The following is a 25,825-nucleotide window of genomic DNA, read 5'->3' on the forward strand; positions in this document are numbered from 1 at the left end:
TAAAAAGGCTGTCTGAGAAGCCAATGTGTGAGTGCTGTCTACTACTCACCTTTTATTGGTAGATATCTGCTCAATATTTAACTTTGGAGATACATTGTGGGTGTTACAACATTTTATAATTAGCTCTAGAAAGGATACTCTGGGAATGTGCTAGTCAGAACATATCTCTGCCACTCTTTCCTCACAGTTAAATATCTGACACTTATCTCCTGGGCAGAGGAGCTACTGGAGCAAAGAGAGCTTGGGGCACGTGATTAAGCCTTAAAGCCCTGTAACAGTACCAATGGAAAGACCAGTTATTATTTGCAGGGTGGTGGAAGGTAGAGTAAGTATTGCATCTCATAAATGAAGCTAACTAATGACTATACAAACAAAGCTGGCACTTATTATCTAAGTCATCCTCTTATATCCTTATCAGGCATGAGAAGTGGTGCCTTAAATTGGACCCAGGCAGTAATCTTAAGACAATTTAACTTGGCATGAATAATGGTTCAATAACATGAATTTCTGGTAACCAGAAATAATGTAGGGGAAAAAAATATAAGTTTAGACACAAAACTGTGTTGGAAAGATGATGCTCTTACTAATTTTTTTTTTTTTTTTTTTTTTTTTTGAGACGAAGTCTTGCTCTGTCACCAGGCTGGAGTGCAGTGGCGTGATCTCAGCTCAGTGCAACCTCTGCCTCCTGGATTCAAGCGATTCTCCTGCCTCACCCTCCTGAGTAGCTGGGACTACAGGCATGCACCATCACGCCCGGCTAATTTTTGTGTTTTTAGTAGAGACGGGGTTTCATCATGTTGGCCAGGATGGTCTCAATCTCTTGACCTTGTGATCCGCCTGCCTCGGCCTCCCAAAGTGCTGGGATTACAGGCATGAGCCACCGCGCCCAGCCAATGCTCTTACTAATTAACACAAATGGAAGCAATGACTCTTAAGAGCCAAAAGATAGAGAGAATATAATCCAACCCTCTCATGAGGCTAAGTGATTTGCCCACAGCCACCAGGTTTGGTCAATCACTCTTGGAAAATAGCCTATACCAATTCATCAAAGTTTGAGGACAAGGGAATAAAAAACAAAGTATAATATTGGCGATGAGAAGGCAGGATTACTCTTATTTATAGACAATATGTTTGTATACTGGGAAAACCAATCAACTAAAAACCATGAAGAAAAAACAGTTTAGATGTTGGCTAGATACAAAAACAACTTGTAACAATAGTTTGTGTGTGGGTGTACATATAGACAGCCATTCAGGAGCCACAATGCAAGATGACATTCCCATAGGCAACACAAAACATAAAATATCAAGGAATACACTTAGTAAGAAATGCTCTACACCTGTATGAAGTAAACCTCTAATGAGGGATGTAAGACTTGAAGACAGAAATAGTCTCTATTCTTGCAGAACATTCAACCCTTGAAAATATTAGTTATTTCTAAACATTTTATAAAGTCAACACAATGCCAACATAAATCCCAAAGGAGTTTAAAATTTGGGGGAAAACCTGGCCAAAAAATTTAGGTTATAGTTCACCTGAAAAATAATTATTGCTGGCCGGGCACAGTGGCTCACGCCTGTAATCCCAGCACTTTGGGAGGCCGAGGCGGGCAGATCATGAGGTCAGGAGATCGAGACCATCCTGGCTAACACGGTGAAACCCTGTCTCTACTAAAAATACAGTAAGTAAATAAATAAACAAATAAATAATTATTGCTAAGAAATATGAGCAATGAACATTGGCTGAAAGTATTCAGGAAAGCCTCAGAAGTCAAAACAGCCTGTAATTGCAGCACTTTGGGAGGTTGAGGTAGGCAGATTGCTTGAGCACAGGCATTTGAAGCCAGCCTGAGCAACATGGCAAAACCCTGTCTCTACAAAAAAATACAGAACATTAGCCAGGTATGGTCATGGGCGTCTGGAGTACTAGCTACTTGGGGGGCTGAGGCAGGAGTGTTGCTTGAGCACAAGAGGTTGAGGCTGCAGTGAGCCATGTTTGTGCCACTGCACTCCAGCCTGGGTGACAAAGCTAGACTCTGTCTCAAAAAAACATAAAATATATCCCAGTATGTGTATTAAAATAGTGTGATACATACACGGGAAAAGACCGAACAACAAAACTGTTCCAGGAGTGCTGAGAATTTGGCATGTGATAAATGTGACATTTGAAATCAGCATAGAAAAGTTAGATAATTTAATGAATAGTATTTGGGATAACTAATTTGTTAAGGGAAATATATGAGTTGAGTTGTATCCTCAAAAAGATGTGTTGAAGTCCTAACCCCTGGTACCCATGAATGTGATCTTAACTGGAAACAGTGTCTTTACAGATGTAATCAAGTTAAGAGGAGGTCATACTGGATTAGAGTGGGACTAATCAATCCAATTGACTGGTGTCCTTATAAAGATCTGGACACAGAGACATACAGGGAAGAATGCCAGGTGACAAGAGGCAGAAATTGGAATAATGCAGCCGTAAGTCAGAGAATATCAAGGATTGACAACAATCACTAGAAACTAGGAAGGGGCCCTCCTCCCCTAGAGCTTTCAGATAGAATCTGGCCCTATTGAAACCTTGATTTCAGACCTCTAGCCTCTGAACTGTGAGATAACAAATTTCTGTTGTTTTAAGCCACGCAAGTTTGTGGTAATTTATTACGGCAGCCACAGGAAACTAAAACAAAAAAATAAAGCTGGATCTCTATCTCTGTCCTCATATGAAAAAAAAAAATCTAGATGGATAGAAGAATTAAATGTAAAATAATCACCACCAAAGACCAGAAGAAAACATAAGTGAAAACTTGTATCTGTTGGGGAAAGAGGAAGGGCTTTTTAAAAATAGAAGGAAATAAATAAATTTGACTTTATAAACATCTTAAACATCTGTGTGGTAAGTCAAAAGGCAGGAAATTATAAATCTGTAACTCAGGACAGACAAAGGGTAGTAAGAAAGATATAAACAGTCCATAAAAAAATGGACAAAGAACAAGATGAGTTGGCATGAAACTATAAATGAGATAAAAACATGCTCAAATTTACTAAAGAAATGCAAATGCATTTAATGCGTAAAGTGTTTTACTGAGATTAAAGACTTATTTCAGTCAATTAGCTAGGGTGTAAAAACAGGTACTTCATTCACATTTGATGGGAGTACACATTGGTATAATCATTTTGGAGAGCAGTATTACCTCTTCCTTGGCTATTTCAATTATTTTCATATTTTTGCTTTTCCCATTCTAATGTGTGCATTGTTCATGTAAAGTTTTGTCTTTTTTTTTTTTTGTAATTTTCCCACAAGAGAGATCAAAGTCTGTTGAAGGATATTTACTTTTGTGGAATGTGATATGTATGGGGATATCAGTTTGAAAAGCAATTTACAAGACATTAGCCCAAAATCAGTGACTATACCAGTTCCACTGCAAACCACATCACTTTTTTCACTAATAGTATCTCATTTGTAACTTGCATTTTTAAGTGAAGAGAAATATCTTTCCAGAAACCAAAGAAATATGATTTGCTACTCATGTAAATTGTATTTCATTTTTTTGGTCCATTAATTCACAGATTCATATTAATTTCTGAATATTTCTATCCTCTTAGTAATTCCAAGAAACCCTTGGGTAACATATACATTAACTCTTGGTTTGCCTCTCACTGGGGATTCTTTCCACACCATGTAATTCTCAAGGTTCCTGCATCCATTTCCATGGCTCTGCCCACCACCTTTATGCTAGATTCCTCAACCCACATGCTCTACAGCTAAATCTTTTCTTCTCAAACCACTTAGAACAGTGTTCTGCACACTGGGTGTTAAGCATTGAAATACAGACCTATAAGGACCATTTAAAAATATTATTTTTAGGGTTGTTTTAAATATTAAATATGAACAATTAGCAAATAATCCTATAGCATTAATGCATGGAAACAAGCAGTGGATATAAAAATATTCTGCTTAACTATGAAAGACTGCCTAAGTGCTTGAATAAATGAATACAAAAATGAGTTTTAAAATTCTTTATTTAAAAATCTCTAACTGTAATGTTTCATAAAAAATATACACGTTTCTATTTACATATTCCATTAATTCTATTAGTTTGAATTAGATCTTAAGTCCAATTTCGAAAAGCTTGCAGAATTTCTTCTGAAATTACCACTTAAAATTCTGTATGCATAAAACTTACAAAAACATATGCTATACCAAGGCAGAGAAAAGAAAAAAAGTGAAGTGGCTACAAAGGTCCCTGGGGCATCACCTGCTCACCTAGGAACCCGGAGTACTGGATACTGTTCCCTGTTACTGGTAACCTATCTGGATGTAAAGGTTCATAAGTTACAATGCTTTTTTTGTTTAAAAAAAAAAAATTCTTTATAGTTTTCAAGCCAAAAGTGAAAATGCCACACATCCTCTTTACACTTTTATGTAAACTAAGTCACTCCATTTGGTTGATACAAACCAAGATACAATTTCTGAGATCATAATCTTTTCATGAAATTAAAGCAGAAAACTGTCCAGGAAAATTAGACTTCAAAGTTGGTGCATCTTAGCTGATCTCATGAAAATTCTTTGGAATCTTCTGTTGGTCTATAACCAATCAAGGACTCTTTACCGCTATCATCCACAAGTAGATCCACTAGCACATGTGGTTTATCATAACCAAAGGAGGTGGGGGCTTTTATTACTGTTATGAGCTCTTGTCCTTCTGTTTTTATTTCACCTTTGTTACTTGGGGGAAATTCTGAGTCAGATAAGGAGCTATGTGATTCCAGACAGCTGGAATCAGTATCAAAACCATTTCTGGAGTGATCACTATCAGAACAATTTCTGGAGTGATACGAGTTTAAAGCGATGCTGCAGGGTTCAGACTGGTTACTACTTAAAGGTGAAGAACTCTCTCTCTCTACTGGAGTCAGATGGCTGCCCGGGGCCATGTCAGGAATATTTTCTTCAGTAGTCACCACTTCTGTTATACTAGAAAGTTCTTCTGTATGTTCCACTTTTCCTGGATTGTCTTCGGTATGCATGCCTGGAACTGTTGCTGGAGACAACGGCTCTTCACAGACCACCTCCTTTTCTAAGGAAGATGGCTGGTATGACGTGATGAGTGATACATATTTTGATTCAGGTTTCGTCTCCAAAGTAGCACTTCTTACCACAGAGATCTATGGGGAGAAAAATTGAGTAAAGATAAAAAATTGTTGAGCTTAAGTGCCTACCCTCAAAAAAACAAAGGTCTAAAGTAATGGACCACCAAATGGCACATTTAGGATAATGGGTGAATCAGATGTTGCCTTTTCTTTTTAATGAAAGGTCCCACAGTGATATTAAAAACAAAGTTTTAGAATTTTTTATATATGTTGCTTTTTGTATGTTACTGTGATGGTTAATACTGAGTGTCAACTTGACTGGACTGAAGGATACAAAGTATTGATCCTGGGTGTGTCTGTGAGGGTATTGCCAAAGGAGATTAACATTTGAGTCAGTGGGCTGGGAAAGGAAGACCCGCCCTTAACCCGAGTGGGCACAATCTAATCAGCTGCCAGCATGGCTAGAATATAAGCAGGCAGAAAAATGTGAAAAGAGAGATTGGCCTAGCCCCCCAGCCTACATCTTTCTCCCATGCTGGATGCTTCCTGCCCTTGAACATCGGACTCTTGAGTTCTTCAGGTTTGGAGCTTGGACTGGTTCTCCTTGCACCTCAGCCTGCAGATGGCCTATTGTGGGACCTTTGATCATGTGAGTTAATACTAAATAATACTAAATAAACTCCCCTTTATATATATATATATAACATAATATATAATAAATATAATATATAATATATAATTTATATAAAATATAAAATATATTATATAAAATATAAAATATATATGTATAACATAATATATAAAATATATATAATACATATTTATATAAAGGGGGGTTTACTTGGTATTATATATATATCTTTATATATATATTCCATTAGTTCTGTCCCTCTAGAGAATCCTGATACAATTATCTTCCACATGTCTGCCCATTATGTTTGCAAAGTGGGCACATCTACTTAAGTAATATTCTCATTACTTGCCTTCATCATTATAATTTTTAGTGGCTCATATTATTTCTTTATACTGATAAATAATTTAATAGATGTGGAAATGTTTCCAATTTTTACTAGCTATGGAACATGTTAAATATCCTGCACATCTTTTTATTTATGAAATTATTTCCTTATAATACATTTTTTAAGAGTGGAGCGACCATATCGAAGAAATGGCATGTATACGGCACTATTACACTGCATACCCACTGTGTGCTTTTCTTTTTACCAGGGCTAGATTACTTTTCACCAGCATTTACCCGTTATGCTACTGCTGGTACTACTGGATATCCAGGTTTCTTTTTTCTTCTCTAGCGCGTGTAAAATGGCATACTGCAAGGTTGCTTTGTGCTTAATTACTAGTAAGAATAAAATATTATAATTCATTTGTAAGTTGACTACTAACTGTTGAGAGTTCTTATCCACTTTACTTAAAGGTAGTTTTTTTATAGCAAATTTTAATGTGCCCTTTGAGCATCACAGATATTATTCCTGTCATATTTGACTCAAATAGATACTATTCTGTTACCTTTAAATGTTCTTTACATCAAAGGCTTTGAAATGTTGGACATTAAAATTGTCAAACTCCTACATTAGTTTCATTTTTGGCCAACTTTCCTTTCATACTCCAACCATAATGAAGTGTTTCTGTATTTGCAGATCTTTCAAAGTCATGCTTTCTTGGCTCTGGACCTTAGCACATTCTGTCCCCTAGTGCCTAAACTCCTGTATGTCCCTCAAGACTGCTCAGACATTGCCTCTGGAAAAGCCATGACTAACCCCACCCCAAAGCTGGACAAAGTCCTCATGGGCTCAGGTATAAATCTTTGAACCTATCACACTTTATATATCCAATGTATACGTATCTTTTCTTCTCCCTAGACTTTAAGATCTTTAACAGAATTGTCTCATCGTGTTTTTCCCTGAGAATAAAAAAAAACCAAAATACTTGCTGCACAGCAAAAGACACAGTATGTGATTTTGCATGTGTGGTAGATTGACTGATTGATGGCAGGTGACATCCTGTTGAATATCATTCTACTTTAAAAACATAATTTAAGAAACTATCAAAAAAGGTTCAAGTTAACTTTTTAGTGTATATAAAAAAATTAAATACATTACCAAGGACTTGGGTAATATTATGCTTTTTTCCTTCAATGGATTAATCTTCTTAATATAAAAACAGATGAATACCAAGCTAAGCACTAGAATGAGTAGTAAAGCAGCAACAACTGGAATCCAAAGAGAACCTTAAAAAAGGCAGAAATCACAAGTTACAATTAAGATGGAATACTGCTATTATCTATCAAAAAGTCTTAGTGCCATTCTTGAATAGATTTACACATTAGTGAATATGGCCAGAGTTTTAAAGAACACTGAAGGAAGCAGAAGTTAGGAAATCTGAGTAAAAAATTAGGTATCTGTCTTAGATAGCAATATGATTCTTCCCAGCTGTGCAATTCTAGAACTTTCTGGGACTATTCTGCTATGACACGACATAGTTAAAATAGCTTTTCTACAATAATTTCCGTACAGCCCTACATACAGTGTGTTTCCAGGGTTATGCATTTCTTTCGGTTAAAAATGCAAAAGAATAATTTTAAAAATACCTCTCCTTAGAAATAAATTCTGGCAGCTGGGCACAGTGGCTCACGCCTGTAATCCCAGCACTTTGGGAGGTTGAGGTGGGCGGATCACGAGGTCAAGAGATCGAGACAATCTTGGCCAACATGGTGAAACCCCAACTCTACTAAAAATACAAAAATTAGCTGGGTGTGGTGGCATGCGCCTGTAGTCCCAGCTATGTGGGAGGCTGAGGCAGGAGAATTGCTTGGACCTGGGAGGTGGAGGTAGCAGTGAGCTGAGATTGTGCCACTGGACTCCAGCCTGGTGACAGAGCGAGACTCCATTTCAAAACAAAACAAAACAAAACAACAACAACAAAAAAAAGAAAGAAATTCTGGCAATGTTTATTGCTCTTAAGATGATTTAGCCCCACTCCTCAGAATTTCCTGTTACATTTATTTCACGACTGCAAATACTTATAAAGCTTCACAGATGTACATGCACACAGCAATGTTGCACAGGAATAAAGTCCCCTTAATTATAAACCAGACATAAATAATATAAAATAGGAAAGATTTGTTACCAAGCACATACATCTAGAATCACCATTGTGTACTTTGCTCTAATGCTGCTTTTTATTTTTGCAGCACAATCTTCAGTATTTTTTTTTTTTCATAGTTCTCTCTTCCAAATTAACAGCACTCTAACATATTGTGACAATGTCTGGCATCCTTTAGGGCATTTTGTTACCCAGAATTTTCTAACTATGGAAGTTACTAGTTAATGAATGCTTCTATTACACTTATTACAGGATGTGAAAAAAGTTAAATCATTACAAAAGTAAAAAGGAAAATAACTACAAAACCAACATTAGTGATGTGAGAAGTCCCATGGGCTGAGCAAGTGCTGGCTGCAAGGCATTGACGCAAGCAGGCAGGGGCTGCTGCTCAGGAGCCACGGCAATGCCACCGTGTGGCCATATTATCAGTGCAGTTTATAATTCAGGCTAAAAACAAATCTGCGGCATTTGCATTATTTCAAATTTTGAGCATTAAGAAGGGTTTTATTTTTCAAATAGCATAATGAAAATTAGCATAAAATGCATTGCACTGCTTTAAGTCACCTATTTGAAACCTTCATATAATGGCTTGAAGTTATTAGTATTGAACTTTAGGTGTTTGTTCTGACTCTTCAGCCTATATTTCCATTCTTCGAAAATATACTTGCATCGTAAAATTTTAAACCTATGAAATCTATTCTAAAAAAATCCTAAGGAAAAAAATATGTGTATACACACACACACACACACACAAAGATAATCATCAAAGCATGAGTTATAATATATGTTTAACGCAATACACAAAATCATATATACTATACAATATGATCATGTCTATGTAGAAAAACTAAAGAAAATATCAAACTGTGAATAATGGGGTATTTTTGCATGGTAGAACTACAGATCATTTTGTTTCCTTCTGGTTTTTCATATTTTATAAATTATCTATAATGAACACTACATTTCATAACTGCAAAGAAAAGTCCAAACTTCTTTAAGGTTCCTGACACCTGAGAGTAACAGTTCTAAAGTTCAAGTTCTAGCATATATATCTCTACCTCCCCACCCCCCACATTAAAAGATGAAATAAAATTAATTATTGTAAAATGTTATAAAAATGACCCATTATCTATTATTCAAACCCATCTATAAACTTTTTTGGATATTAATCGCAAGTCTTTGTCCAGTCCACGTCATACAGCTGTAACCAGTAATCGTTCCTGCTCTTCAGTCTTTAAATTACAATCCCCATAAAGAACATTTTAGTGGATTCATAACATCTTGCTATGGTGAAGTAACGAACTGACTTATAATTCATAATCCTGAAATGCAAACATTTGTGCCGTTTTATGTACTTCTTATATATTTTTTCTTTCCTGGGTCAAGGGGCCATCACATGGCTTTCCAAATTAGTTGTTCTATATCTTTAAATGTGTGAGAAACTGCTAAATTTAATGGAACTAATGCAACTGAATATTGTTAAAACAGATCTTCTGAAACTGCAAATGAGTTTGCTTTCCTCACATGATCCTATTTTAGTTACTGCTCCCTCTATATTTAGAAAAAAAATGGCAAGAACTTACTTTTTATGCTGCTATTGAAAATGGTAATACAAACTTCTTTTGACTTTTCAGTTGTAACACCCCATACATGTAAGACTCCTTCTGCTGAAACACAGTACTGAGAATTCAGTGAGGACACTGGAATCGCTAACTGGCACTGAATCTCGTCACAATCATCTTCCTTCTGCGTGAGTATTTTATACTGGATCTAGATGGAAAAAGAAAACAGTGAAAATGCACAGCTTCTTTTAATCTGAAAAAAAAAAAAAAAAAATCACCGTATTAGTCCTGGCCAAACAACTGAAGAAAATATATATGACTGACTTGAACATGTCTAAAAATAGCTTTACTATCAATAAGTCAATTTGTTACTTCAACACAGCACGATACTATGCATCTGTTATATTCCTTATAAAAACGGTAAATTTAAAAACTCAAATTGCAGGAATGTTTACTGTTAGTTGTTAAACTAACAAATGTTCATTTGTCTTATTCATTTCTCCAGAAACTTAGCTGGTGGGAAACAGAAATATTAATATTACTTTACGTCACCGCCAATGAGGAAGAAAATCCTCACTTTACCAGTGGAGCAATGGAGATGTACTGGGAAAAATCCTAGATTAGAGCCATTCTGCTAAATGAAGCAAATAAAAACTAAATGTATTCACATGGTCAGTGTTAGTGACTAACTCCGTATCGTTTTTGCTTTAATAGCATTCACATATTTTTCTTATCAAATCTATGATCTGTAAGTCTTGCTTGAATATTTATAAGCATCCTATTTTCATTACACTATAGAAAGGAACAACTTTTGCTAGCTACACAAGAATTTCCATTATGAAAAATGTGAAATAGAAACACACACCTCACTTCCGTTCATTCTCACATACACATTGTACAGCTTAATGTAACAGGTAGTTTCGGGATCATAATCGACTTCCTGCTCGTCTCCATTTACAAAAACTGAAGGGTGAAATACGTCAATCATGATTTGCTTCTCCTCTTTTCTGATATCCACTTTAGGTGGTCCAATTTTTCCTGGGGAAGGAAGAGGAGGAAGTATAATAAGTACTGGCCTTGGAACTAAATGGTACATTTCATAAAATTACCAGAATCTATCAATCAACCTACTCTTTTTGTTCTGGTTGTTCTAAAGCAGGACCACATTTAAACCACTCCACAAATATCTAGAAGATATTCTCAGGGTCCTTAATAAACAAATGTTTCATAAATCTCAGGCAAGAAGTACTCTTATTTAATCTAAATGCCTCTTTAGCAGTTTAACTTCATTTCTAGCTGTAAACAAAAATAGTTATAAACTTTGGTTAAAAAAAGACTTCACATAATATAAACTCTATTAAGTAATTTTTCCTTTATCTTTGCTTCTGTGGATTAAGAAGCCTGGTTTCTAGAAAACGTTTCAGAAATGGCATTAGTTTTCTTCCCTCATCAAAACTCTTTTTACTGTGAAAAATCAGAACTTATTCCACAAATATTTATTAGGTCTTTGATGTTTGAGACTTTGTTGGTGAACCATTTATCTAGTCTTCACATATTACTGTGTACCACTGTGTGCCAGGCAGGTCTGTTTTTAACCCATCAATATATCCTCAGGGCCCAGTATACTTTCCGGCACGTAGTAGGCCCTTGATAAATCTGTATGGAAAAAAATCTAACATGCAGATGGTGTGGTAATCATATGACAAAAGTGTGGACTCTGGGGAAGAAAAGTATTTAAAGGGTAAGGAGAGGAACAGCCTGTAGAAGAGACCGAGGAGGCACAATCTAAAAGGCAGGAGCAGAAAAAAGAAGTGAGGCTAGAGGGAAAGGGACCCAAGGGCTAGAAGAATAGGGAGGAGTCAAGTGACTAAAGGTGTCTTTTACCCAGGAGTGAGGGTCTGAGAGCTAAGGCAGGATGTCATAGTTGGAAAACAGGAACTGGAATTAAAGATTCAAGAGTTTGAGGTGACAGCAAACATCAGGTACACTATGGGAGTGGGATGCTGGAAGACTGAAGACCTGAAAATCACAGTGGCTGAAGAGAATAAGGAACTCTGCAATTTTTTAATGTATTAAGGTGGTATTCAGATTTCCCAGGTATTAAGAATAAGAGTTAGCTGCCAAAGTCCTTAGTGAATATAACTTACAAATGAATGGCAAAAGATGGGAAGGGCAAGGGTGGTGCAGGGGACCGCTGGGCAGCACAGACCCACAATTGTATGAAGTGGAAATGTGATGGCATAGAAGCAGCTAAGTGATGGCCACCTGTTAGCCCTATTTTGTGGGGCTTGAAAGAAGGGGAGGATACAGGTTGAGTATCCCATATCCGAAATACTTGAGATCAGTAGTGTTTTCGGTTTCTGAGGTTTTTTTTCTGGATTCTGGAATATTTACATTATATTTACCAGTTGAACATTCCAAATCTGAACATCCAAAATGCTCCAATGAGTATTTCCTTTGAGTGCCATGCTGGCGCTCAAAAAGTTTCAGATTTTGGAGCATTCTGGGTTTCTAGACTTGGGATGCTCAACCTGTACTGACTCTAAATTCCTCCAAGTGTTTCTTAAGCATTGTGATAATTTTCAGCAACTGCTAATAAAAGCAAACATACAGAAGACATGTATAAATATTTTCCAATTTAAAATTTACATGTGTACGTATTCTACTCACCATCTCGGCATACAGCAAATTCTTGTGACTTTGCATAGGCAGATTCTTTTTGTCCAACCCTGGCTTTAACTCTGACCCAAAGGGAATTTGATGGATCACCAACATGATCAGAAATATTACAATAATGATGAGAAATACTGATGCAGGCATCAATCCATTCTGAATTCTTAACACTAAAAAGAATAAAAAAAGCAAAGATAACTTTTATTGTTATTAAATAAACTCAAACCATTTCTGTCTGTGCTTTGCTTTTTATTCACAGCACAAAGCGGTAGAAAGAGCAGAGCTAAGAATAGGATGGAGACGCTAGAGAAAGTAGGAAGCCCTTACTCTTTAGTTAGAAGAACTACAAACTCTGTTATAGTAAAGAGGCTCAATTCAAAATGTAAGACCTATGCAAGCCACATTCCACATTCAATTTTTTAAAAATCTGTGTTTTTAAACAACTCTAAATTCCATTTATATATGTTAATTATAGGAGTAAGCACGTTAAAAAAACTAACAGTTGTCAAAAAAGTTTTTTGAAATTTATATTGTTCTACTAAAAATACACTATAGGAAGATGACATAGTAACTATTAGCTTTATTTGTCATGCTAATCTCAGAAGTTTAGTGATACTTCTCTATTTCAATACTGATAAGGAAGAGGAAATAAGAGGCAAGAAATATTTGGCAAAGAATTTGCATCGTTAGTACTTTTGGACATCTACAAGCAGTTCAGAATGTTTTGCCACATGGGAAGGATGATGAAAGGAGAACACAGTTGTGGAATTTCCAAGGACCTAAACAAAAATGGAATACAAAGGATAAATAAAAGAGTGACACTCACCCATAGTTCTTTACCTCTACGGTAAAAACAGGGACCTGTGGCATGATCTGGTACTCCCAATATACGATAGGGTTCATGTTATAGGATTCAATTGTAACATTAGTTGGTATAGGCACTGTAAGAAAATAAAAAAGTAAAAGGGACAATTGTAAGAAACTAACATTAACATTGGAAAACCTTATTGTAAGATGCCACATTGCTCAGATATGTATATTTGAAGAAAAGTAGAATTCACCAGGATACAAAAATTTTTTAAATGAAGAGTAGACATCTAGAAATTAATTTTATTGAAAAATCTATAGAAGAGTTCTGATTCGTTTTAAATTATGGAAACATCATTGCAATATAAAGGAAACACAAATACAGCATGAAGTAATAAATTTCCTTAATATGATAGAAGTTTTATAATCAAATGCACTGATTATTGAATTAATAATACTCATTTCATCACTAGAATTTTCAATATTTGATATTACAGATTGTATTCAATGTTGACAGGGTTTGGCTGTGTCCCCACACAAATCTCAACTTGAATTGTATCTCCCAGAATTCTCATGTGTTGTGGCTTGGACCCAGGGAGAGGTAACTGAATCATGGGGGCCGGTTTTTCCTATGCTATTTTCGTGATAGTGAATAAGTCTCATGAGATATGATGGGTTTATTGGGGTTTCCGCTTTTGCTTCTTCCTCATTTTCTCTTGCTGCCACCATGTAAGAAGTGCCTTTCTCCCCCGCCATGATTCTGAGGCCTCTCCAACCATGTGGAACTGTAAGTTCAATTAAACATCTTTTTCTTCCCAGTCTTGGGCATGTCTTTATCAGCAGCATGAAAATGGACTAATACAGTAAATTGGTACCAGCAGAGTAGGGCATTGCTGAAAAGATACAAGAAAATGTGGAAGCAACTTTGGAACAGAGTAACAGGCAGAGACTGGAACAGTTTGGAGGGCTCAGAAGAAATAGGAAAATGTTTGGAACTTTACTTAAGAGACTTGTTGAGTGGCTTTGCCCAAAATGCTGATAGCAATATGGACAATAAAATCCAGGCTGAGGTGGTCTCAGATGGAGGTGAGGAACTTGCTGGGAACTGGAGCAAAGGTGACTCTTGCTGTTTTAGCAAAGAGACTGGTGGCATTTTGCCCCTGCCCTAGAGATTTGTGGAACTCTGAACTTGAGAGAGATGATTTAGGGTATCTGGTGGAAGAAATTACTAAGCAGCATAGCATTCAAGAAGTGACTTGCGTGCTGTTAAAGGCATTCAGTTTTATAAGGGAAGCAGAGCATAAAAGTTTGGAAAATTTGCAGCCTGACTACGAGATAGAAAAGAAAAACCCATTTTCTGGGGAGAAATTCAAGCCGGCTGCAGAAACGTACATAAGTAGCAAGAAGCCTAATGTTAATCCCCAAGGCCATCGAGAAAATGTCTCCAGGCCATGTCAGAGACATTCACGCCAGCGCCTCCCATCACAGGCCCGGAGGCCTAGGAGGAAAAAGTGGTTTCGTGGCCAGGCCCAGGGTCCCCGTGCTGTGTGCAGCCTAGGGACTTGGTGCCTTGCATCCCAGCTGCTCCAGCTATGACTGAAAGAGGCCAACATATAGCTCAGGCTGTGGCTTCAGAGGGTGGAAGTCACAAGCCTTGGCAGCTTCCACATGGTGTTGAGCCTATGGGTGCACAGAAGTCAAGAATTGAGGTTTGAGAACCTCTGCTTAGATTTCAGAAGATGTATGGAAATGCCTGGATGCCCAGGCAAAAGTTTGCTGCAGGGGCAGGGCCCTCATGGAGAACCTCTGCTAGGCCAGTGTGGAAGGAAAATGTGAGGTCGGAGCCCCCACACAAGTCCCTACTGGGGCACTGCCTGGTAGAGCTGTGAGAAGAGGCCCAGCATCCTCCAGACTCCAGAATGGTAGATCCGCTGACAACTTCTGGAAAAGCTGCAGACATTCAATGGCAGCCTGTGAAAGCAGCTGAGAGGGAGCCTGTACCCTGCAAAGCCACAGGGGCAGAGCTGCTCAAGACCATGGGAAGCCACCTCTTACATCCGCATGACCTGGATGTGAGACCTGGAGTCAAAGGAGACTATTTCGGAGCTTTAAGATTTGACTGCCCCACTGGATTATGGACTTGCATGGGCTCTATAACTGCTTTGTTTTGGCCAATTTCTCCCATTTGGAATGGCTGTATTTACCCAATACCTGTACCCACGCTGTATCTAGGAAGTAACTAGCTTGCTTTTGATTTTACAGGCTCACAGGCAGAAGGGACTTGCCTTGTCTGAGATGGGACTTTGGAATGTGGACTTTTGGGTTAATGTTGAAATGAGTTAAGACTTTGGGAGACTGTTTGGAAGGCATGATTGGTTTTGAAATGTGAGGACATGAGATTTGGAGGGGCCAGGGGCAGCATAATATGGTTTGGTTCTGTGTCCCCACCCAAATCTCAACTTGAATTGTATCTCTCGGAATTCCCATGTGTTGTGAGAGGGACCCAGGGGGAAGTAATTGAATCACAGGGGCTGGTCTTTCCCATGCTAGTCTCGTGATAGTGAATAAGTCTCACGAGATCTGATGGGTTTATCAGGGGTTTCTGCTTTTGCTTCTTCCTCATTTTTCTCTTGCCGCCACCATGTAAGAAGTGCCTTTCGCCCTTGCTGTGATTCTGAGGCCTTCCCAGCCATGTGGAACTGTAAGTCCAATTAAACATCTTTTTCTTCCCAGCCTTGGGTATGTCTTTACCAGCAGCATGAAAACAGACTGATACAAATGTCTACAGAGGAACTGGCTACACTAAGGATGGCCAATTTCACTCTAAAATACCACCAGCATCTCAACTCTACACATACTACTATTATGCCTTCCACACTTTTTCTATAGTGCAGGAATAGATACCTAAAGATTGAACAATGGAGCTACACATTCCAGTTTCATCAACATTCTGCTCTCTGGGGTGTGCAGAACTTTTTACAAAACATACCCAACATTTCTTCTTGCCTTCACTCTTTTAAACCTTTCAGAAAACATCTGTTGATAAGACTTGAAAGAGTCACGTAAGAGAACAGACAGAAGTCATTTTAACATCTAATCAGACACTACCAAAATCTAGTTATTAAAAGTAGTCATGGGCCAGGTGCGGTGGCCCAGCACTTTGGGAGGCTGAGGTGGGAGGATCTGTTGAGCTCAGGAGTTGGAGACCCTGTCTCCACAAATAATTAAAAAATTAGCCAGGCGAAGAGGCCTGTGCCTGTAGTTTCAGCTACTCGGGAGGCTGAGGAAGATTGCTTGAGCCCAGGAGGTCAAGGCTGCAGTGAGCTGTGACTGTGCCACTGCATTCAGTTCTCTTAGAAAAAAAAAAAAGTAGTCATTTTTCCCCACTGTTCGGTGTAAAAGGTTGTTATCCAACACCTCTTGGAAAACTGAACACACACACTTCTCCTTTCTCCCTTCATTTCTTTACAGATAAACATGAATGTACACAGTTAGCGATGTGACCCCAAATTTACGGTTATTCAATCTCACCTACCTGGAACACTCTATTAAACATGATTTACTTATATAATTAAAACAAATAAATGAATGTCCATGTGGACAGGAACAGTGGCTTCCAAATATAACTTATAATCATCCTCAAAAATTGTGAGAGGGACAGAAGTTTCTATTTTTTCAAAGTGCCTTGGATGATAATGATGATGATTTATATTTATATCAAGCAGACTGCTTAAATAAGAAAAATACTCCCTAGGTCAAATATTAATAAATTTGGGTTCTTTCTTGGCCACACTGCTAAATACTTCAGATTTCCTGATCTGTCAAGTGAGGTGTTACTTTCATATCCCTAAGATATTTGCTTACTGCTGAAGGGAAAATCTGTATTTTCCCCAAACAAAAATTCCAATATTCAAGACCAAACTGGTATATTGCCTTAATTTACAATTATTTAACACACATATTTTCAAAGCAGAACACGGATTAAGAGTTTTTTAGGTAAATAATAGGCACTAATGGACAATTAAATGCTATCACCATTATTATTTTCTTTTTCTGATTATCTTTTCCTTTATTGCAGTGGTTCTCTGTGGGAAGTGATTTTGTTGCCAGGAGACATTAGGCAATCAATGTCTGTAGACATTTTTGGCTCTCACAACCTGGAGAAGAAGTGGGTGGGGGAGGTACTGCTGGCATCTAGAGGGCAGAGACCAAGGGTGCTGCTAAATATCCTACAATGCATCAGACAGCCTCCACAACAAAAAATAATATAGCCCCAAATGCCAGCAGTGCCAAGGCTGAGAAACCCTGCTTTATGTTTACAATTTAAATGTTCTTTAAAAAAAAAAAGTTGAGGGAAAACTAACTTAAAAACAGAATGCTTTACAGTAAACCGGTATATTTCACGGCTCCCCTCAAATGAATAGATTTGGTTATTGCCAAAAGATCTAACTTCTATATTATTTACCAAAATGGCGTAATAATTTGGGCCAAAAGGTTGAGATTATCAAGCTGCGGAGGATCTGAAGATTCAAATACTTCATGCTACTAACTTGACCTTTTTGTGGCCAGTGACCAGACACCTAGTTTTTCTCCTTCTGCTTCTAGAAGCGCAGCTGAAGGCTCTTGGTACCTGCCATCTCTGGTTCTCTAAGCAACTTCCTTGTAGGTGATCCCTAAGGCACTGTTCTTGCCAGAGTAGCCTTGGCTCTTTGTTTTTTGTAGAGTTCCCATGGCCATTCATAGCAGGGGATACTGAGGCTTCCTTAAGAGGGTCTTTTTTTCTATCACATGTTTGCATCTCAACCTCCTGAAACAACTCAAATAATTCACAATCCATATTTTAGGTAGAAATAAAAGTCACTCCTCTTCACCTGGGTTCCATCAACATTAATATCAAATAACAATCACACATATAAACATACTTTTTCAACCAGAAAACAGAGGTACTTGATGCTAAGAAAACTCATACTAAATCTGAGCCTTCCTTCAGAGACCATTTCTTCATTTTGGCATTTTTTGCCTCTTGAGAGGCTGAGAATTTTCAAACCAGGTGGTCCTGGTTTCTTTTTAACAGTTCTTCCCATGATTGAGCAAAGTCTCACCTGTTACTATAAGACGCAAGAAGAAACCAGGTGGCACTTTCAGCACTCTGGTTAGAAACCTCCTGAGCTAGATCACACAGCTCCTCAGACATTCTCTACTTTTGGTGTCACTGAAGGCTACAGTGTAACTCAGCTTTCTGCCACTACATAGCAAGGACCCTCCCTTTCTCTATGTTTCCAAGACTGGAAATCCTTCGCTTCCTTTTAAGCTCCACCCTGCTCCTTTTGAGACAGAGTCTTGCTCTGTTGCCCAGGTTGGAGTGCAATGGCATGATCTCTGCTCACTGCAACCTCTGCCTCCTGGGTTCAATTGATTCTCCTGCCTCAGCCTCTCGAGTAGCTGAGATTACAGGTTTGCACCACCAGACCCAGCTAATTTTTGTATTTTTAGTAGAGATGGGGTTTCACCATGTTGGTCAGGCTGGTCTCAAACTCCCAACCTCGTGAACCGCCCACCTGGGCCTCCCAAAGTGCTGAGATTACAGGTGTGAGCCACCGGGCCCAGCCTAAGGCTCTGTTTTTAATTATCCCCAGTAGGAATGGCTTTATAATGGTATACGCTCAATCTGAAATTCCTGTGAGAAAAAGGCATATAGAAGTCAATCTGCATACTAGAATATCAAACAAAGTGCATTTGTACTTAGGAAGGGGCTACTGAATCACACAATGGAAAACTACAAACAGGAGTAGGCTTGTGCAGCATTAGATTAGTTTTTAATGTGAATCAAAGTACGTTTCCTATAATTTAAGTAAAAGCCTGATATGGTTAGACTAGGACAAGGACTTAAATCATAGCTTTCAAAGCAAGACAGACAGGTGGTAGGAGGAAGATATTTCAATGGTTTATAGCAAAAAGAAATTACTACTAGGTTAAAAGAAAAACTTAGAAATTTACACCAAAAGATGTAATCTGTGGTTTTTAATGCTACCAGAGGAGAAACTATGTGGTTATTAGACATCTGCCTTTGTTTTGCCAAATATTATTTGCCAAAATAATATGACAGACATAAGCAGTTTTCTTAAGCTTCAGAATTTTTTAATGTAAGGTTTAAATTGTTATATATTCAGATTAAATTAAGGCTTACAATTAACTTCTAATACATTTACACTATGTAAATAAAAATATATGTAGAAATAGCAAAAGAGTATTATTATCTCTGGGGCTTAAGAAAAGATCTTACCAGAGTGATTTCATGAAATAAGATAATCTTACAGATTTTCCCATCTCTTGAAAATGCCAAGATAGATAGTTTTGTGTAACTCATGTTGCTTTTGGAAATGGACTCAGAATTATTTAATGTATTACATCTGCATACTATCCGGAGTAAACTTTAGCTATTTTAAGATCTAATTCCCAGAACTCCCCTACATCTCACAGCTGATAATTTAAGAAAACCAAACACAGGAGAGAAGAATTTGTTTTTCCTAACACTTTAATTACAATGCAGAAAAAAGGAGGGCCCTGGTTAAAGCCAACTGTTTCCTCAGAAAGCTGATAAGCCAGAAGAGACAGGATATGAAAAAAGAGAGACAACACAAAAGACCAGTGAAGATCAGCAGGTGATACAGAGCAGTGCTTACCGACAGGACCATAACAATATCACAAAGGACCAAAAAATAGCAGTCGTGATAGCTCTGCAATAAACGTTGGTGAATGTAGGGTGGATGGCAAACTACAGACACGTGCAGAGTAGAGTCTGAAGACACTGGCCATTTCCTCTGCATACATGGGTGACAGGAACCAGGGCTGCTACCTGTGCTCCATCCGGTAACCACCAAAAGCATCTGTGTCTCTTTAAAAAAGGACAGCCTGAGGAGTTCATCACCCATCTTAACACACTAGTGTAAAAAGACTGTATAAAAGGTTTGTACACCTATGGTGCAACAGGGCTACGGACTCTGCAGAAATCATCTGACAACCTGCTTACCAACCTCTTCATGGGAAGAGGTTGCACTGAGAAGCATAAGGAAGTGAGGATTAAGTAAACTGTTGTTCTGGATTCTAAGTCATCTGACACTACAACTCAAAAACAAATGTTTCAAATTAAAGCATCTGGATCTTTTCCTTAAGAACAACTCTCAGAGAAGATCTAACACCTTCCCCATGTTAAAGATACAGGGACAGGAATGGGGACTGTCACAAAGGTTTCATCTGCAGAGCAAACAGAACCAGCATAAGAAATCCACACTGAATAAATGAAAAGTACCAAATCAAGGCCTTTGTATTTTTGTCAGAATATATTTGATTACAATCTACCTCCCGAATGGCTTCCAGTGGTGATAAAATGACTATTTTTCTTAACGCTTTCCCACTTTCACCATAGCAAGGAGCCGCATCCCCCAGGTTTAAGCTGAGTACAGACATTTTGATAATTCTTGCATGTGATTTTCAAGTGTTCATTGAAATCTTCTAATTGAAATTTTTCTTTTTAAAGAGCCAGGCATAACACATAGTGGCCTGCAGTGAACTTATAAGTAACTAACTTCCCCTATATTTTTCCCTCGCACCACCACCAAGTTGGGGCTTATCCAATAAATATCTGCTCAGCCACTTTTCTGACTTGAAATCCGGGGCTTTATTCTTACTCCTATTTATCCAATTTCATCTAGCTGGGTTTGGTCTGGCATTAGTTTTGACTGGACCAGACCAATCTAGTCCCTGAGAGAAGTCATTTCTCAACACTAATTCTCTTTTGGACTAACTCATTCTGAATTGAAAAACAGTTTAGGAAATGAAAAAACAATGCAGGTCTTTCCAGTCTACTAAAAAACCAAACTTTTTTGTCTGTTGGAAGAGATGGAAGAATGAGTTAGCTGCTGAGCCTATTTTAAGTTTCTCATACTGATCTGGTTAAGTTTGTTTTTTTAAAAGCCAACGCAATTTCTCACATATGACTAAGGGAATTTAATATTTAAAGATATATTTGTTAAAATAATAATGCACATTATTGAAGAATCCCTAACATATTAAGTATTTACTACAAGACACACAGTGTGCTTATCTTTTTAATGCATTACCTCAGATACTCATCACATCCATCCCGTGAGGGAGACAATGTTACCATACATATTTTACCAATGAGAAAACAAAGCCTTAGAGAAGTTACGTAACAACTTGACAATATGCAAAGTTTTGTTGGTTTTCATTAAGAAAAATGCTTCCAACATCTTTGTGATCATTTAATAAAATAAGGGGTAAATTACCTCCATATTTAAATTGGAATTGGAGAAGACTATTTTCTGGTGACTTCAAAAGCATCTGCTTCAGGTAATGTTTCCTGATTTTATTACATTATCACAATTATGGCCACTGCAAAAGTTGAACAATGCACTAAAATGAATAATTCCTTAAAAACGCACAAGACCTAAACAGATACCTAGTATTTTGATTACTATGCATTAGGATAATCTGAAATAAAGGCACCCCTTTAATAAGAAAATTACAAGTAAATTCCTTTCTGTTAGGAATTCACTTCACTCTGGTTCAAACCTCATTCTGATTCTTTGTTCAATCAAAATTGAACCATTAATTACTCATCTGGTTTGTAAAGCAACTTCACTATTGGTATGCTGCCAAATTTTGCAAGATAGCTGTTTAAAACTATGACTTTTCTTTAGGTTTTCATACACAAACACACACACACACAAACACACACACAAACACGAGAGACAGAGTCTTGCTCTGTTGCCCAAGCTGGAGTGCAGTGGCACAATCATGGCTCACTGCAGCCTAGACCTCCTGGGCTCAAGTGATCCTCCTACCTCAGCCTCCCCAGTAGCTAAGACTACAGGCACATGCCACCACACAGGGTTAATTTTTGTATTTTATTGTAGAGATGGGGTTTTGCCATGTTGCCCAGGCTGGTCTTGAACTTCTGGGCTCCAGTGTTCCTTCTGCTGATGTGCTGGGATTACAGGCATGAGCCACTGCCCCCAGCCTAGGTTTTCTTTTAGATAGAACCAAAATGTGGTCCTTTCAAAGTCTGTGAATCATGAATCAGAATAAAATGAAAAAGAAAATTTAATACCCTATTCAATAAATATAATTAAAAAGTATTATCCTGTGTATTTTGAATCTCTGAAATAACTATAGAATCCAAAGAAATAGTGAAAAATTTAAACAGTACTCAGAGCTTTATCCTAAAGTCAGATAATTAGTAGCAAGCATAGCTGATAAACTGTACAAGGTCAGTGAAGAGCCTTCCAGATGGTGTGAAGTCCAGCCTAGCTCTTCAGCTATTACTCAGAGTGGGACACCCATCTGGATGAAGAAAGCCAGTGGCACACCCTGATTCACTTAAAAATATATACTACTTTTATGTGTAAAAGTGCATGAAGAGCGAAATACTACTGATTATTAAGTGGCACACACAGATTTTATTTTCACTTAAGAAGTATTAATGAAAGCCCATGAATGTAACACAATACATTCCTAAACACCTGGATTTCCTGGAGACTGACTATATCACTATATTCTCTTGTCTGCTTCCCTGTTCTTACCAGGTCCTTTCGTCTAAGACGAACTTCAACTATACAGTCAAGCCCAGCAACAGTAGGAACAAGGCTGGGAAGCTAAGCAAGAGCCAGAGCATTGTGGGTTTCTTCCTACTTTGGAGATTTTGTGTTTTCAATTAACTTTAAAAGAACAGGGAACCCAACAAAATCTAGAGAAATGCACTGAAAAATCTAGAGAAATGTGTTAGAAATGCACTTTAAAAAGAGGGCTCACTGAAACTAATGAAAAGCAAGGCCGGGGTGCTTGTCTCTTCTACAGGAGTCAGGAAAGGCTTCACAAAAGTGACCCCAGTTTTAGAACCAGAGGTACAGAGACAAATTCTAAAGTTTCTGCAGAATATAGAAGGCCACAGTTGATCTTCCCACGGGAGGCAGACAGGCAATACTCCTCCCAGAGCAAGCTACAAGGACGTGCAAATTGTGCACTCATAGGGGTCACACCGTGCACTCATAGGGCCCCGTACTCAGAAGGAAGGGCCTGGCACTTGCTTTAATGCTATGCCTGCGCTAGCGTTATCCCCTTCTCTGCTGATATCCAGTCAGAGGCCTACTAACTCTTCCTTCTAAATATTCTGCTAACTGTCCTCTTCTCCACTTAAACTACTTAGTGACTCCAACTTAAGCAGCAGCCTCCTAATGGGCCTTGTGTTACGTAACCTCAAACTATTTTATAAGATGACTGGTCTTTCTAAATGGCATGTCTGATCCTGCATAAAATCATTTCCCTTTGTAATTGATAATCCAATGATGTCAGCATTAGTAAATAATGACTGACTTCAGCAAGGCATAGTGGGTGTATTATTTTGTTGGCTCAACACCTGTACTTCAGGCACGCCATTCCGCTTCTTCTGGTAACCCAACCCCACCGTCTACGAGAATGTCCTTCCCATGCAGGCTGGCACCTGAACCTAGCTGGGCAAATCAGAGCCTTTCCCTGGGATTTTGTTAGAATTGAGGAGGCTGCAAGATGTCAAAACTCAGAAGCTGTCAGCATCTATGAGTCCTGCCAAGTGTGGAAAGCTGTCAATACCCAGACAGTTAGAAATAAGAAATGGAGAGTCCTAGCAGTTTGGGTTCCTGGTTCTAGCTTCTTGAGACCCAGCTGGCATCTCTAATTTTCTGTCTAACTCTGGTTTTTCTGAGACAATAAATTCCTCTTTTTGCTTAAGTTAATAAAGCTAGGTTTCTTGCTGGTACACATAATATGGCAATTCATTATTTGGTTCCTACTTCTCCACCTATCTCCCCTTGTAAGCTCTCACACACACTTTACAATAAAACGCTTAATATTCCACGAATTCAACATGCTATCACACCTCTGCACCTCAGTCTCTGCACCTCTAGTTCCAACACTGGGGTCACCTTTGTGAAGTCTTCACTGACTTCCCTAAAAGAGACAAGCACCCCACCTTGCTTTCCACTAGTCTGTGCCTAAGTGCAAGCTCTTACCGCAAAGTACTGCAACTGCCCATGTGGATGACTGACTAGAGTCTGGCAGAGCAGTTAAGAACTTGGACTCTGGAGCCAAATTGAGCAGCTCCCCACTGAGTGGCTATGACCTCTCTGCCAGTTGGGCAGGCCTCTCCGTAACTCAATTTCTCCTCCATAAGGAGAGAGACAAATAACGCCTACTCTAGAAGATTGTTGTGAACACAGAACCAAAACGTGGACCTTTCAAAGTCCGTATGAATCATAAATCATAATGAAAAAGAAAACTGAATTGAAAAGGTTTACTGTTTTCTCTGGAGCTCGTAATCACAATTACTCTGCACTTCAGAAAAGCCACCCTCAACATTTGTTTCCTAGGAAATGTCAATAAGCAGGTGGAAATAAAATGCTCCGAAGAACAAACCCGTAAGAAGAGACCTACTGCCAATCTGCTAGTGAGTGCCGGCAATCCACCACTTCCAGACTGAGACCTAAGACGGACTGCCACTTACTACTCCGCTGCCACTTACTTCTCAGCTGGCGACAGAATGCATACTTTCCTACCCTAAGCACTTTGAGTCCCCCCCCCACCCCCCGCTAAGAAAGAAGTATTTAAGCCACGAACTGAGACGACGATGCCACATGCTGATCAGGACACTCACAGTCATGCGTCACTTAACGATGGAGATCCGTTCTGAGAAATGCAGAAATGTCCCCTTAGGCAATTTCTTCGGGCAGTAGTGCACTGACACAAACCCAGATGACACAGCCTACTGCTCTTAGGTCATGAACCTGTACAGCCTGTCACTGCAGTGAACACTGCGGGTAACCGTAGCATACTAGTGAGTATCTGCCTATCTAACCATAAAAAAAGGTACAGTAAGAAAACGATATTATAATCTTATGAGACCACGCTGTCCCACATTGACCGGCAACGTCCTTCTGCAGCGCATAATCGTATTTAAAAGTGGATTACAAGAGTCGGAAAAACAAGCGGCGTGATTTGTTGTGGCGGCAACCAGGCAAGAGGCAGTAGAAAGGCAACCGACGAGTGCAAACCACGGAGCCCCAGTCTCGCGGCCCCACCTCGCGTCCCCGTCGCCCGCTCAGGGCCCGACGCAGGGGTCCCGGGCGAGGGCGACTGCGGAGAAGCGGGGCGGGGCTTCCCGGCTGGGGCGGATCCCGCCCTCCCTCTCGTCCCGACCCGGCCGCAGCCCTGCCGCGAGCGACGGTACCTGAGGACGGCCCCAGATCCGCGGTGCCCATCTCAGCCCTGCTCACACCCTGCATGACAAGGGGTAGGAGAAAGAGGAGAGCCATGCTGCTACCGACGGTCGCTGGGTCCAACCCTGAGCGCCTGCGGGCCCAGCCTAGCGCGGCCCTCCAGCCTCGGCCTTACGTCACTTCCGTCACCGGGATGTGTACCGGCGGCGGCAGGAGGCGGGACCAGGGCGTGGGCGGGGCCAAGTCCGGGAAGCCGCAGAAGGCGGACTCAGGCGCAGCACCCAGCAGTGAGCACGGCGCCGTGTGGTCT

The 25,825-nt window shown here is 39.0% G+C and overlaps 1 protein-coding gene across 5 annotated transcripts; it reads right to left on the bottom strand.

Moving 5' to 3' along the window:
- Positions 1–3,998: 3,998 nt before the first annotated feature.
- Positions 3,999–25,825, bottom strand: IFNGR1 (interferon gamma receptor 1). 5 transcript variants are annotated; one of them, XM_063666636.1, is made up of 8 exons: positions 24,954–25,439; positions 21,553–21,658; positions 13,266–13,380; positions 12,437–12,609; positions 10,632–10,804; positions 9,788–9,974; positions 7,202–7,329; positions 3,999–5,159 (listed from the first exon to the last, which is right to left on the bottom strand). In XM_063666636.1, exons 2-8 carry the CDS (start codon positions 21,605–21,607, stop codon positions 4,551–4,553), a joined length of 1,440 nt encoding a protein of 479 aa, XP_063522706.1. In that variant the 5' UTR covers positions 21,608–21,658; positions 24,954–25,439; the 3' UTR covers positions 3,999–4,550. The 5 variants fall into 5 exon arrangements, with proteins under 5 accessions (XP_063522706.1, XP_063522708.1, XP_063522707.1 ...); XM_063666638.1 differs by lacking the exon at positions 24,954–25,439 and adding an exon at positions 24,734–24,792; XM_063666637.1 differs by lacking the exon at positions 24,954–25,439 and adding an exon at positions 24,313–24,423.

Source organism: Pongo pygmaeus, chromosome 5 (genome assembly GCF_028885625.2).
Source record: "Pongo pygmaeus isolate AG05252 chromosome 5, NHGRI_mPonPyg2-v2.0_pri, whole genome shotgun sequence".
Taxonomy (NCBI): domain Eukaryota; kingdom Metazoa; phylum Chordata; class Mammalia; order Primates; family Hominidae; genus Pongo; species Pongo pygmaeus.

Excerpts from the sequence above, each read along its gene's own strand:
- IFNGR1 (XM_054491689.2), bottom strand. The coding sequence starts at position 25,611 with ATGGCTCTCCTCTTTCTCCTACCCCTTGTCATGCAGGGTGTGAGCAGG. Across the intron at positions 9,975-10,631 it reads TGAGAATGAACGGAAGTGAG|ATCCAGTATAAAATACTCAC; the intron begins GTGTGTGTTTCT and ends TTTTCCATCTAG. Across the intron at positions 5,160-7,201 it reads TAATATTACCCAAGTCCTTG|ATCTCTGTGGTAAGAAGTGC; the intron begins GTAATGTATTTA and ends TTCTCCCCATAG.